At 39.9% G+C, this 14935-nt stretch overlaps 1 protein-coding gene across 3 annotated transcripts in view; it reads right to left on the bottom strand.

Moving 5' to 3' along the window:
• Positions 1-14935, bottom strand: part of AEBP2 (AE binding protein 2) — an 83468-nt gene that overhangs the window by 49005 nt on the left and 19528 nt on the right. For all 3 annotated transcript variants that reach the window (XR_010592764.1, XM_008174287.4, XM_005308984.4), the window contains exons 2-3: positions 6324-6531; positions 1063-1170 (exon numbers count right to left, since the gene is read on the bottom strand). Coding sequence is in view for 2 of the 3 variants with exons in the window: in XM_008174287.4 (XP_008172509.2) it covers positions 1063-1170; positions 6324-6531 (316 nt within the window). In the remaining variant the exon portion in view is untranslated. The remainder of the gene's footprint in view (positions 1-1062; positions 1171-6323; positions 6532-14935) is intronic.

The following is a 14935-nucleotide window of genomic DNA, read 5'->3' as shown; positions in this document are numbered from 1 at the left end:
GACACTTTAGTTTTCATACAAGGTTGGAGAGATGGATTGCATTTTTTCATCTCAGACTTTGACCGTAGCTTCTCTTTTTCTGCCATGATGCAAATATGAGCTCTGCAGAGAAATAACATCTGGCAGAGGTCATTATAACAAAAAAATTCTTTTTGAGAAATATAAATGCCTTAAAAAAAAGAAAACGCAATAGAGTAGCCAGGAAAAAAAATAGTACTACTTTTTAGAGAGAAAAAAATACTACCTAGGTAAGTTATCAAAGAGGAAGAAAAGCCCAAATTGATGTTTCATCAAAATGATGAACCCTGCATGGAGGGAGAACTTCAGACTGGAAATAGTGTGGGTGGGACTTACCATCAAGTGATCCAGGATTGACAGCTATGAACTGCCCCACTGTATCCATAAGAGGATGAAGCAACCCATTAATAACGGATAGGTGGATATGGGAATGATAAACACTACTATACCTAGAATCACAGGTACAGATTAGGGGGGGAGAAAGAGAGAGAGAAAGTTAGAAAATGCTATGCAAGAAATATAGTCAGCTATATGGACCTCTATTCCTGACTCACATTTCCTTACTACATTAAGAAGAAATATGTTGATCATAAATATCGCTCACTAATTAAATTTTGTTTGCAAAAATGGCTGTCATCTAGATGCAGGATTCACATGCTTTTTTATTCACCAAGAATGGACGTTTAAAACATAAGAGTCATGCTTCCACCTGTTTTCAGCATAAACAGATAGGTTAAACTGGAAGCTGAGCTTCAGGAAAGAGAGTTAAATTTAAGACTCCCATACCACTTCGGATAAAGGCATTGGGAATAAATGTACAATCTCTGTGGGGCAGAGACTGTGTCTTCATCTGTGTTCGTACCATGATGGAGCCTTCACGTGCTATAATAATATAAATGATTAATGAAGTGCAATTGGCCAAGTTTGTCTCTCTCGATACTTTTAGAAAATCCTCCTGTGTTAAAAATGTAGCCCAAACATAAAAAGTAGAATTGTTTATCATTTTCAACATACAAAACATGATTTCTTATAAAAACAGCTTACCTTGAAAGGTTTGTCCCCACTGTGTGTCAGCATATGCCTCTGTAACCAACTTTGACTTGTTGAAGGTGTATTATATACTTTGCAACCTTTCCACAAGCAAACAAATACCTAATAAAGGAAAAATATGTAATTAATTCTTATAGAAGTCTAAAAACATATTATTTGATTATGTTATGAATACAAAACATGTTGGTTCAAAGGATACACGAAAAGTGTTTAGACCCTGAATAAATAAATAAGAATTATTTGCTTTCTCATACCAACTTGTCCAGAATTTTGGGAAAGAAATAAGGCCCACAGGCATTCATAACAGCAGTTCTCAGGAACAAAATTTTGGTGCCCAAGTGCTTGCCCCCTATAAATAAGTTCAGGAGCTACACCATGAACCCTAGAGATATCTTCCAAATCTTGAAATCCTCTAATGATTAATATGTACTAAGAAAGGAAAAAAAAGATCCAAACTGACTAATCACCTTTACATTCTTCTCATAAGAGAAAAGGACAAAATGGTTTACTCTCATATAAAAGCAACAGTCCATTTCCTCTATATGAGGGAATCAAGTTAAAACTTTGTTTCAAGGTACTAAAAAGTATTTAAATAACTGTTCAATAACAGTGAATTTTTGGACACTCTAAACTAAACTACATATTCACATTATTCCCATCACAGCATACATCCAGACATATTTATTGTGGGATGAAAAGATATCCTTGCCTAGTATGCTTTTTAACTCCTATCTTAGGAAACTGGGTTTTTCTAGGGCATTTATCACCATGGAATCTAACTGCTTCTGGATGATGGAGGAAAAGGAATTTATTTCTAGATACACATATGGATTAACACTCCTTTTAAGGTGCCAATTATTTCTATGTCCATTTCTTTCCTCCCATAAAACTCAAACTTCTACTTCCTGAGTTCTCTCTCCACATTCTCCCATGGGTTCAAAATGCTGATGACAAAAAACAACAGCAGCAAAAAAATATCCTCCAACATAAACTTTAACGAGGCTTTTGTTATTCATCATATTCCAAAGATTAACTGATGCCATAAGCAGCTACATTCAAGTAATTTTAAAAAGCATGTTTTTTAAATACACTTTCAAAAGACGGAGCTGCTGAATTTGAGGTTATTGTCTTTAATCATTATGTACAGAGACCCTAAGTATGGCTTTCAACAAACATCATGTATATACCATCAACCTGAAATAATTCTTTCTGTAATTTTTTTTTATCACTTGCCCCTGCGCACACAGTTCTATTTTGCTTAAAAAAAAAAAGAAGAGGATCTGAGTTCTCTGGACTTTGGAGCAAAAACCCAAGCAGATGAAAAAGTAAAAGCGGTGCATTAAAGGGACACCTTCATATTTTGGCGATTTAAAAGTCATTTTATATATACATCTACCCCCAATCTCCCAGGCCAATTTTTGTGATTTTACATGTTTTGTGCTATCCTATTCTATCCAAACATATTAATTGCAAAACGATGAAGTAAAAAATTATCATACAGAAGTGTCTTTAAATTGATAGCATCTCTTTTAATTAATTTTCCAAGGAATTTGCTAATTTCATGTCTCTGAGTAAAAAGAAAATGATCACTTTGTTGGCAGCTTTGATGGGGCAGGAAGCACTGACATGGGGGGTGGGGGAAGGAGGAGGAGAGAGAGAGATCTCAACCAGGAGCAACTAGGGCTGTATTCTATGTGCTGCTGCTTCCCTCTCTCCTTTTCCTTTATAACTGGGGGAAAGAGTGGGCTGCTTCCTTTTCCCCTTCACCCTCCCCTTGTGCTACACGCGGGGGGGGGGGAGGGGGGGGTAACTGCATGCTGCATACTAGCTCCAGAGCCTGTCCCACTCACCACTGCTACCACTGGACGGTGAGGGTGGCAATGAGACAGGGTGATTGGCTCCTGCCTGGAGGAGGAAGAAGGCTGCAATGGTTTGCTGCATAGGCAAAGAGCCATTTTGGGCTCCCTGTTTCAGACCTACCCTTAAACTAGTATGTTGGATCTCCTTTGATGGCAGGGGCTAGACTGATCATCATTTGGGGATCTGGAAGGGATTTTTACACAATGGCAAAACTGTCAAACTGCCACTTTTCATCTGGCATGCTGGACATCTGATTTTGGGTGTTTCAATTATAATTGTTCCAACTTTGGAAGGTTCCAGTGTGGCTGGTGAGTTAGAAGTGTTTGACTGAGGTCCATATAACTCAATGGGCTGCCTAGGGACTGGTCCTGGACACAGCAGCTCATGATGGGGGGGTATGCCTCTGTCCCATGTACCTTGTGGCTTCCCTCATAGAATCATCGAATATCAGGGTTGGAAGGGACCTCAGGAGATCATCTAGTCCAACCCCCTGCTCAAGGAAGGACCACTCCCCCCCACTAAATCATCCCAGCCAGGGCTTTGTCAAGCCTGACCTTAAAAAGCTCTAAGGAAGGGGATTCCACCACCTCCCTAGGTAACCCATTCCAGTGCTTCACCACCTTCCAAGTGAAAAAGTTTTTCCCAAAATCCAACCTAAACCTCCCCACTGCAACTTGAGACCATTACTCTCTCCTACCTCAGGAAAGGGAGTGGGATGGGATTCTGGCTTCCATCAGGGTCCTTTAACAGGCCTGAGGTATAGACGTAGGATGGCCTTCACACTCACCCTCAGGTTTATATTTCCCCCAGCCACATGTGCCATTTGGTACCCACATTGGAAAAGTCCTACAGGTAGTTTGAGTATTAGTTCTTTTATATATATATATATATATATATATATATATATGCAGCCTGTACATTTAATCATACTATGTTGAATGTCTCTCATTGTTCCCTTGCCTATAATTCTTGTTCTCTACAAGCTACAGTCATTGTGCATAAGTAGGCTTGAAAACTCCACACTAAAGCCATGAGCTATTCAATCACCTCACCTGCAGGTGGTGCACATACACCTACTCTTGTAAAACAAACCTGACAGTAACTGTCAGTCTCTTTCTTGCCAAATCAAAGAATTTAATTTTTAACAACAAATTCCAAACTACAGCAGGGCACACAAATGGACAAGTGTAGACAGATTGCAATTCAGACACTCAGAGCTTCACGCAAACGTCTCTTTCTGAAAACAAAGTATAGTCTATCACAGAGCACATTTTGTAAACTAAAAACTCCAAGAATATCAAAATACAGAGAAATCTGCAAACATTAAAGAAACATGAAAGCTTCAAAAAACCAAATCCAACTTTAAAAAAGCCTGAAAGAGTGGAGTGTGTGAAAGCTGGCAGAATACTGATGTGGACTAGCAGTTTTATTGTTGTAATCCACATTCCATGCATAACAGTTGGTGAACATATGCAGATCTTCACATGGCAACTCTGCATATTTTGCACATGGTAAAATGTCTGAGACTGGCCAACTGCACTGCAATGCCTGCAATTGAATATTACCTAACATCTAACAGGAAGATTAAGTCCTGCTAAGGAATAACATTAACAAGATACAGTCATACCATGAAGTCTCCCTTAATAACAGACTGAGTTATTAAATCCCAAACTTGACAACTCTAAATTCTACTCCAGATAGGGCATTAGAAGTTATTAACTCCTATTTGTAGGGAAGATCCTTGTCAAAACAGGCATGAAGAAACTGAGAAATACTGATCACAGACTAGTTTAAGTAATGATACCTGTCCAAGGAATTTAGGATGAGTGACTGACACCACTCAATCTAATGCATTTTACATGATATAGAAATTGGATGCGTCTCTAGTATTTAGACCTAATCCAAAGCCAGTTTACTTTGCAATGACATCACTGACACCAAGTTAATTCTATGGCTTTCAATTTATTTTTTTAAACTATATCATTGTAAGAAACTCAGACAGATTTCTATGAGAATAAGGGACCAGATTAATGCTCTATAACACAGTGGGCTTCTTAATACTTAACTCGTGATGTAGCTTTAAATTTACACTGGCATAAAGAAGCCAGAAGCTTTCAGAGCATGTTGTTATTATTTTTTTTTTATAAAACCCCAAGTATTAACAAGGCCTAAGACTATGCACAGCCTGAAAATACAAAAGCACATCTTTTGAGGGTACATCTTGTAGAGAAGTGTCAAACTACAAATACTGTTGTAACTATGAGATCCTGCATTCTCAGGATGAACTGGACCAATGCCAGCCAACACGATTACATATTCAGTGCCAAGCCAAAGACATGTTACACTCTTAAAATGGTCAAATGTAGCTTTTATCTGAGTATCATACTGACTACTGTATGCAGTAATATGTACTCTAGAAACCATTACAAAACAAGCTCCAACTATGGATAATTAAAAGAGATACTAACAGCTTCAGCACCCAAATAACCAACATCTCTATGGACAAATTCTTTGAGGTCTTTTCTTGAAGAGCACTATGTAAGCTTGTCTCTTTCACCGACAGAAGTTGGTACGATAACAGATATTACCGCACCCACCTGGTCTCCAGTATCCTAGGACCAACACTGCAAACAACAAATCCTTTCCTCACTTACAAAAAAAATGTATCAATGCATAACAACAATGAAGAGCTTATGAGGAAGCACAGGGTTCCAAAAGTTAACTATTCAGTTTTAAAACTATGTAACTGCAACTCAAACGATAACACTTGGAACCGGAAACAGAGCACGCGGGGGGAAGGGGGGGGGAAACGTATACAAAAGTTTTAAAGGATTTTTTTTTAAATTAGTGGCAAGAAAGGGTTGAATGTTAAGGTACCCACAATAATCTAAATCAAAACACAACATACATACTTTATCTTCCATTGTACCTGTGACAACTGCCATTATGGCCAAACTGCTGTGAAAAAAATCCATCACATACACAAATCAACTTAAAATATTGGCTTTTTTTCTGAATTTGATTTAAAATTTGGAGCTTAGAACTTTTGAATTATCAGGTCAGATTTACAATGGAGTCTAACTTTAGGAATCCATTTTTTTTAAAAAGTCCTAAGCAGAATGACTAGTATAAATCATCCAGCCCCCATTTCCTTCAGACGCTGCATTTCCTAACATGGGCTATTTTATCTACTCAAAGAAATTTGTGATGACATACACCAACCTGCAAGAGTTTCAAATAAAGCTGCAATAGCTGGCATCTAATTTTATCATTCAACAAACATATGCAGGTAAAGATAGTTATCTGAAAATGCAAAACTGTTGACATGACTTCATGAAAGTGCTACAAAATATTAATGCATCGAGATAGGACAGCAAAGAAGAAATAAAACCAACCCCTCCTCGCTGACCATCTACATGTATGGAGCGAATGTGATCTGCCAGATCCGGGCTGGAGTTGAAGCAAGCATGGCACTGGTCCCAACAACAGTTATAAGCAATACTTTTTGCCGATGAAGCAGTAACTCCTTGGCCAATCATCATAACTGGAGTCGAACGCCCACTGGAAATTGTGCTGTCTACGTCCATTATAGTGCTGCTTATGCTACAAAGAAAAAAAGAGAATGTTATTCCTGGGTGCAGGTTAACACGGCAAACACTTGATAATGAACATCTGACTTTTATTTTAGTTTGACTTCTTGTATGTATAGACTTTATTAGAAATGTATGTTCTACTGAGTTGTCAAAAACACGATGCATGTTCTACTGAGGTTTGCCAAATATGAACTGTGCGCCAGATATTATTAGCGTAGATCTCTCATTCCTAATGTTATCTGTCCTCTACGGTCTACTAACATCCAGAATGGCACTGTATAAAACTAGGTAAGAAAGAGGGAGCAAGGTGTATTAATTTTCTGTGTTTTGTAAACCAGTACAATATAAATACAGGTATAAGTCAAGTTGGATTAATTTTGGAACAGACACAGATGAAAGATGTAAGCTGTGATCACTGCAAGCCTGCTCCCCAGAGTTAATAAAGTATGAACTTCTCTATCTGCGCTGATTTGTCTATGTTTAATAAACTGATTGAGCTGAGTTATCTGATGTCTTGTTAATCAATAATCAAAACTGAACCCTAACAAGCTGAAGTGCTGTCATATTATAAGCTTTGCAGTCTTTACACAGGCCAGATCTAGAGATAAAAGGTCTCACATCTCTAACAGTCAACTAATAAAATCCAATCCCCAATACAACCTAATAATACACCTTGTTTTTTAAGAGAAGCTACTTATCAGTAACTAATGCTCTTCAAGAATGGTACTCATGTATTCACACTTGAAGAATAAGGTTCCCCTGATGCTCAGCTGCAGAAATGCCTTGAAAAAGCCATGTCCTTAGGTCAGAAGAGTGATGTCATCACCCTACTCTATATTAGGATCCCCCCACCCCCACCCCATTACCCTCAGTTCCTTCTCTGAAACTGCAGGTTTGATATTATACAGAACTGAGGTAGAGAGGAAGGTGGCCGGGTAGCATGGACAACAGTCACTAGAAAGGTTTCAGAGTAGCAGCCGTGTTAGTCTGTATCCGCAAAAAGAACAGGAGTACTTGTGGCACCTTAGAGACTAACAAATTTATTAGAGCATAAGCTTTCGTGGACTACAGCCCACTTCTTCGGATGCATATTACCTTACTTCTTCAAGGGCCTTTGTACATTTGCTACCCGTGGGAGATTAGCAAACAACATTCCACCAAGAGGATGATGGACAAGTTCTTAGCTAAACCTGGATGGCAGCACTGTTCTGCCAAACCCGGCACTGAAGCACAAAGCCAAGTCCAAAAGTAGCACTCTGTGAATGTCTGTTCTGAACTGCAAGTTGTTGATTTTCACATCTCCACCACAGGAACTTGTCTAAAACATGTCACTGAAGCTGTGGTAATTCTCATGGACTGGATCTTTAAACCAGGGAATACTGGCTTCCTGGCTAAAATGTGGCAATCTACTAATCCAGAGTGAAAGTCTGTTTGGTTACAGGTTTTCCTGACACTCTCCCAATAGGCTACAAATAACCTATTAGACAGTCTAAATGACTTGGTCCTTTGCAAGCAGTGACCTTTTTACACCTAGGGCACGGAGAGGAAGTTCCCTTGGATGGGAGTGAGGATCTGGAAAAGATACAGAGTGGTGAAATGCACTGAAGTAGATGTAAATATGACACCAACTTGGGCATGAAGGTAGAATGCACCCTCATGGTGATTCTCTCATTGTAGACCACAGTGTAATGTGGAATGGTCATCTAAGGACTGAGCTCCCTCACCCTCTCAGCAGATGTGATAGCTATCAGGAAAGCTGTTTTCAATGATAAATGACAGAGGAAGTAAGAGGCTTATAAGGAGAACCCATCAGCTTTATCAGGACAAGGTTTAGATCTCAAAGGCAGGGCTTCCTAATGGGTGGACCATTTATTATGCCCTTAAAAACCTAGAGACTGTAGGGTAAGAAAAGATGAGTGGCAAGATGAATATGGGCATCCGTCTCTGGTCTGATCAGCAAGCAAGAGGTGAACGCTTCTTGAAGCCCTTACAGGCTCAGGGTCAGACAACTGTAGAACAAGATTCTAGGATTATCGCTATCTGTATGTCACTCTGATGCCTAGAATGACTGTTGACTCAGTGTGAAGCAATGGAAACAACTACAAGCATGGCTGAGTGCGCTTTTCGTTTAGAATATCACTCCGCACACAAACTTTGGGGAACATGTATAAACAGCAACACTGCTTACTACAACACAGTGCATGGAAACAAGCCCCTATTATTGGATTTTTTTACACACTGTACATGACTTTATGAATTACACCTGTGCAACAGCACAGGCTTTCAGCTATTAGTAGTCCCAGTAAGAAGCCAAGGGCTCCCAGAAATTACTATAAAATACTCTAAACTATTTACAATAAGGTCTCAAGATAGGCAAAAAGTAAGTCTAGTCCTGAAGACCAAAAGCAAGTTCCATTTCTTCTCTGTGATGCCAGCAAAGGAAGTGAGGCAGTTGGGAGAGTGCACTCCCTTAGTAGGATGATGATATCACCCTCAAACGAGAATTCTCATGCACTCCCAAATGGTCATGGCTTTTCAAGGCATATATCCACGCACAGAAAGGCAGAGACCTTCACAGAAGAAGGTTATATTAAGCAAACTTTACCGTTTCCAAATATACCTCAGGCCCTTTTTTGGTTACTATATGATAGCTCTGACAGGCTACAGGTCATTCCATGCTCAGTACAAAAATCTCTGCAATGGTGAATATCTTACAGAAAACAGGGAAATAGCTATTGGAACACCATTCAAAAAAAATCACCAAGAATGCCCGCCTCTCTGGCTGGAAAGCTCAAATGGCTTTGGACTATGTGTGTGTTTGGAGAGAAACTAAAAAGTAGGCCTTTTGAAGTTGCAGGTGGTTGAGACTATCATCAGAGCCGTTCTTCCCACAATCCTAGAGATCTCCAACCTGTACAAAGACGACCACTACACCTACATTGATTGCACAGAGCAACCAGCAGGGTGTCAGCCAACAGCAAAAAGTCAAATTGAAAGACAAGTCTTTCACACTTGTAGAAGTTGAGCTCCTCATGAGTTTTGCACTCACTCACCTGGGGTGCAACAAACATGGCTAAGCTGATTAAAAAGAATTCTCCCTAGGACACTTACAACTGGCTGTCTTACTGGGGGTTTTCTGGTGTTTTTTTTTTTTAATCTGGCACAGGCACCTGAAAGCATGAAAAAATTGTGCATTTCATTCAGGAGCACAAGTGTGAAATACATCCTTTTCCACTACTAGTAAAAGTAGCTCACAAAAATGAGACAATGCATCAATGACTTTTAATGACACTGGAGTGGTTCAGAAGCTATATTTCTCTTACCAGGAAAGAATGTGTGTCAGAACCTTGGACTACTCTAACTACAGACAGGCCCATTCAAAGCACTACTACATCAGACTCTCCTGAGCTACACGAGAGCTTAGAACCTGAAACTCTAAGCTTACTGCCATACCATTACTGGCAGTATCTAGCAGTATTCTTGATGCCTCTACCTTGAGAAAACATCACTGGACCTGGACGATATGGTTTGCCTTGTGAGAAAATCAGGATTACCAAGATTCACCACCAAGATTCACCAAGGGCTCAGGTTTCCTATCTCAAAGCAAATGTTTCAGTTTGGGGAAGTATTAACTCAAGTTTATTTCAAGTCTCCTCTCCCATCCATATAGCACTTAGATTTATCAGATACGTTGTCCAGAGACCTTGTAGATTACATCTAATGGGTTAAAGGAATTTTATCTTGATATTTCTAGCGTTGACTATATCCTTAGCCATTGATCAAGCATCTGCTTGTCTTTCCTGCAGCAGACATTCCTTCTAGCCATCACATCAGATAATCTATCAAAGCACCCAGGAGAAGGGGTCTTTGCTCCATCCCCAAGAGTTTTTTCCTCAGATACTAACACACAAAGAATGGAATACTGGTCTTTCCCTGAAGATTACACGGTGTGTTTTCTGAAAAGATATAGCTCTCAAGTGCCAGTGAGCCAGACATCACATAAATAACTCTTATGGGCGGCAATTGCTACCACTACCATGATTTTGTGAAAGTGTGATGGGAAGGTTGTTACAAAAAAGTGGCAGGTTTAGGCCTATGCGACTTAAGGCCTTATTTCCTTGCTTTCAAGTCCACATAGAATGGCCCCCATATGCCAAACCACCAGGTGTGCATGGGGCGAAGGGGAGAGAAGGTTGCTACAGCCAGACCACAATGGATTACTGGCAGGCATAGGGGAGTCAAGTACAATAGGTAGAGAGGGTGGGAGCAGGGATGGTTACTTCACCCAGGTTCCATACATATTATTATTTGGAACCTAGGAACCCTGGTTATGGATCAGGACCTTACCGTGCTAGGCACTGTACAAAAAGATGCTGTTAAAAGGCAACCCTACTGTCAGATCAAAATAGTAGGAGAGGAGAGCAGTATTGGACATGATGAATAGAGTATGCAATTTAGGAATTACGGCTGATTTATGGTTACTGGGATTTATATCATATAATATATATATATGTTATCTTCAAGTCTACAGAAGTTGAAAAATCTCTCTAGACAATGGGGAATAGAATGGATATCTATATTTAAACCTTGGAGTGTGCACTAGCTTACTTCTTTTGGATACAACGTCACAAATCTCAGCGACTTTCTGAAGCCTCGGGACTCTGCAAATAGATTGAGCTTTCTGTAGATACTGGACTGCTTTCAGAAAATTCTTTCCTCTAAGGAAAAAATATGGGAAAGGCTGAAACCAGTAACCTTAAGGCTGTGGGAAGATGCTAAGAATCCTTTTGTTATGAGGGCCAGGCCTATTAATAAAATGGGAGAACAATAACCCCTAGAATTTCGACTGGTTATAACTGCTGGAAAAAGTGTTTGATAAGGACCTAGTGTGTGTTTAAACTGAAGTTTAGCACTCCAAAAATTGGAACCCAGCGTAGGTAGTTCATATCTGGATCATCTGTGCTCCACATCTGCTTTAATTTTTTGATGGATAAGAACCAGTCCAGTTTGCAACTGAATAGGCACTGCATGAACGCCATTTCATCTGTGAAGTCCCCATTCCATTGCTCAAGCTATAGGACTCTCATAGCTAGTACAACAAGCCAGTGTCAGTTCCTACTCAACAGAATCCTGGGAAATGTCACTCAATAGCCAACTTGCACTTGAAATGAGTTTTGGGGATTCCTTGGGTATTTTGGATAAAGTGCTTTATCTGTCTGGATTTCTGCAATCCATTTGATATATGCCCTAGAGATAAAGAATAAATAAACTGTCATTCCCAGCTGAGCTGTTGCCAGCACATTTTTTTCATTTCTGTCCCCATTTTCCTATCTAGCATATCTTTATGCAAGACATTAAAATATTGAGAATACCACTAACTATACCTAGCTCTCATATAGCGCTTTTCATCAGTAGATCTCAAAATGATTTACAGGGGGAGGTAAGATGAACATTTCACAAGTATTGTTACATCTTCCTATTCTGGAAATAGCTACATTTTGCTTATTAGCATGACTGATAATCAGCAGAAGCTACTCAACAAGAATCCATTACTCTCAGAATAAATATGTGGATGCCTCTCCCTATTTTTGTGTTAGTCCCCCAGAAATACAAGTAGCCTGCTGTCATCTCACTTTTTGTTTCAAATGGCTTTGGACTTCAGTCTTACTGAAACATATTTGAGTTGGTAACTTCTCTAGTGATACTGCAGAAAGAAATATGTTGATTATTTCAGAGGCACAGGAGATAAGAGAATATACATTTCAGGTAATCAGGGTTCTTGTTGCCCTCAAAGAAGCTGGATTTATTGTTGATTTTCTTATTCAAGGGCCTCTTTTAGGTCTCAGGGGCTGGGTTTTGTGAATGGACTCTCCAGAAACATAATGGCTGCCTCCAGCCCCACCCCACCACACGCCGTCCACATGGTCTGCATTTTCTGTCCCCACCCAGTCCTGGAGATATCAGTAAGGGACCCTTGTGACGTGCGTTTGAGAGGTGGCAGCAGGAGCAAGGTCCTTGGCTCCAAGGTCCTTTGCCAGTGCTGGAACATTTAGTAGTGTCTGTGCTGTGTTCAGTACAGTAACTCCTCTCTTAATGTTGTAGTTATGTTCCTGAAAAATGCAACTTTAAGCGAAAATGTTAAGCGAATCCAATTTTCCCCATAAGAATTAATGTAAATGGGAGGGTTAGGTTCCAGGGAAATTTTTTTCACCAGACAAAAAACTACATATTATAGAGATATACACACAGTATACGTTTTAAACAAACAATTTAATACTGTTCACAGCTATGATGATTGTGAAGCTTGGTGGAGGTGGTGAAGTTAGAGGGTGGAAGAGGGAGGGATATTTCCCAGGGAATGCCTTGCTGCTAAATGATGAACTAGCACTCGGCTGAGCCCTCAAGGATTAACACGTTAATGTAGCCTCTCACACAAGGCAGCACGAACACGAGGGAGGGGAGACAGCACAGCAGACAGAGACAGACATGCACCTCGTGGGAGGGAGAGAGAGAGAAATGCACACTGCCCCTTTAAGTAAGCTGACCCGTTCTTAAGTGCATTGTCTTTTAAGTGGATCAGGAAGTTGAGACAGCAGCTGCTGCCCCAAGCGCGCTCTCTCTCTGTCTGTGTCCCCTCCCTGCTCTATATGGAGAAGGGGTAAGCGGGGTGCAGGAGCAGGGGGACACCCTGACATTAGCCCCCCACCTACCCCTGCACAGCAAGCAGGAGTCTCTGGGAGCAGCTCCAAGGCAGAGGGCAGGAGCAGCACATGGTGGTGGGGGGAGGGACAGCTGAACTGCCGGCAATGGATAGCCTTTCGGGCGGCTGCAGCACAGGGAACTTAGGGGAGCGGGGAGCTGATGGGGGGCTGCCGGTCCACCCTGGTTCCAAGCCCCCACCAGCTAGCTGCAACGGGCTGCTCTTCCTGCAAGCAGCTGCCAAACACGTTAGAAGGGAGCACTGCACAACTTTAAATAAGCATATTCCCTAATTGATCAGCAACGTAACGAAACAACGTTAACTGGGACGACTTTAAGTGAGGAATTACTGTATTCTCAAATCACGTCTCAATTATTGAAGCAGAGATAAAAGATAAAATTAGTTATCATCAAAAATTCTTGTTTAAGTGACTTGCCCAACAGCAAATAAGAATTGTGGCAGACAGAGAACTCAGTTATTTTGGGTTCAAGTCCATTATATTAAGCACACATTCATTCTTTCTTCCTGTAGTTCCCTGCCTGTTCACTTGACAAACTCCATCATATGCAACTATTTGCTAAGCAAATTTTCCTGTCTCTCTTGAGGGCTTTGTATGCTTAAGTAGGTCCAAATGTACAAACAACAGAGTAAACCACATCGATCTGGCCAAATTATTCTGATTCTATAGTACATTGCACTGTGATATTTTTAATCAAAAAATGCTTGTAGATGCGCTTGCTAACCAATTCATGATTCAGGCCTAACTGTATTAAGGTCAGGAGGGAGATTTTTTCCTTGCAGTCTTGCACACTGCATGGTGGGATTTTCAAACATACCTCTGACGCATCCATGTATTGGTAATGTCTGGAAGCATGATATCTGACTCAAAAGACTAATGGTACGATCAAGTATAGCAATCCGATGTTCAAATTATCTCTGTTCCCCGTATTGTCTCCCACTGATATCCAACAGTAGATTTAATAAAAGATTGAAGGTAGACAATAGCTTCTATATATTAAATAAACTTACCGGTAATTATTTGTTCAATATCTTAAGGCTTAGCAAAAATCAATTTTTACTTTTATAACTGATGGATAATATTGGTTATTTTTAAGCATTTTTAATTACTGATTTAAATTCACAGTTGAGCAGAATTATGGGTTTTAAGCATTTTTTCAATATGTATCTATTTAAATTTTCAAAGTTGCAGGAAATAAGGGGAGCCTTAGATAATTATTTATGACAGTAGATGCTGAGATTCAAAAAGTTAAAAGTTTCTAACAGTTAACATGCAAATGGTCAACACCACATGTCAAAATACGAAGTAAATACCCTTAAATCAAACTCTAGTAAGGTCTCAAACAGCATTTTTCTTACTTTCCCTAGCTGTAAATTTCAGTCACCATCAATAGAAATATTTTCTCATCAGTTTGTGTGTACAATACAAAATTTTCCAATAGTTACCAATAAAAACCTAATCCTTCCAAACCTAAATACCTTCCTATTACATTCACACTCAACAGTGGGAAAATACTTTTAAAACCTGCTGAAGTGAAAAAACAGATTGACAGAGCCAGACGAGTACCCAGAAGTCACCTCCTACAAGACAGGCCCAACAAAGAAAATAACAGAACACCACTAGCTGTCACCTTCAGCCCCCAACTAAAACCTCTCCAGCGCATCATCAGAGATCTACAACCTATCCTGAAAGATG

This window comes from Chrysemys picta, chromosome 1 (assembly GCF_011386835.1).
Source record: "Chrysemys picta bellii isolate R12L10 chromosome 1, ASM1138683v2, whole genome shotgun sequence".
Lineage (NCBI taxonomy): Eukaryota > Metazoa > Chordata > Testudines > Emydidae > Chrysemys > Chrysemys picta.
The sequence above is the reverse complement of the archived record's forward strand: the minus strand, read 5'-3'. Positions and strand labels throughout refer to the sequence as shown.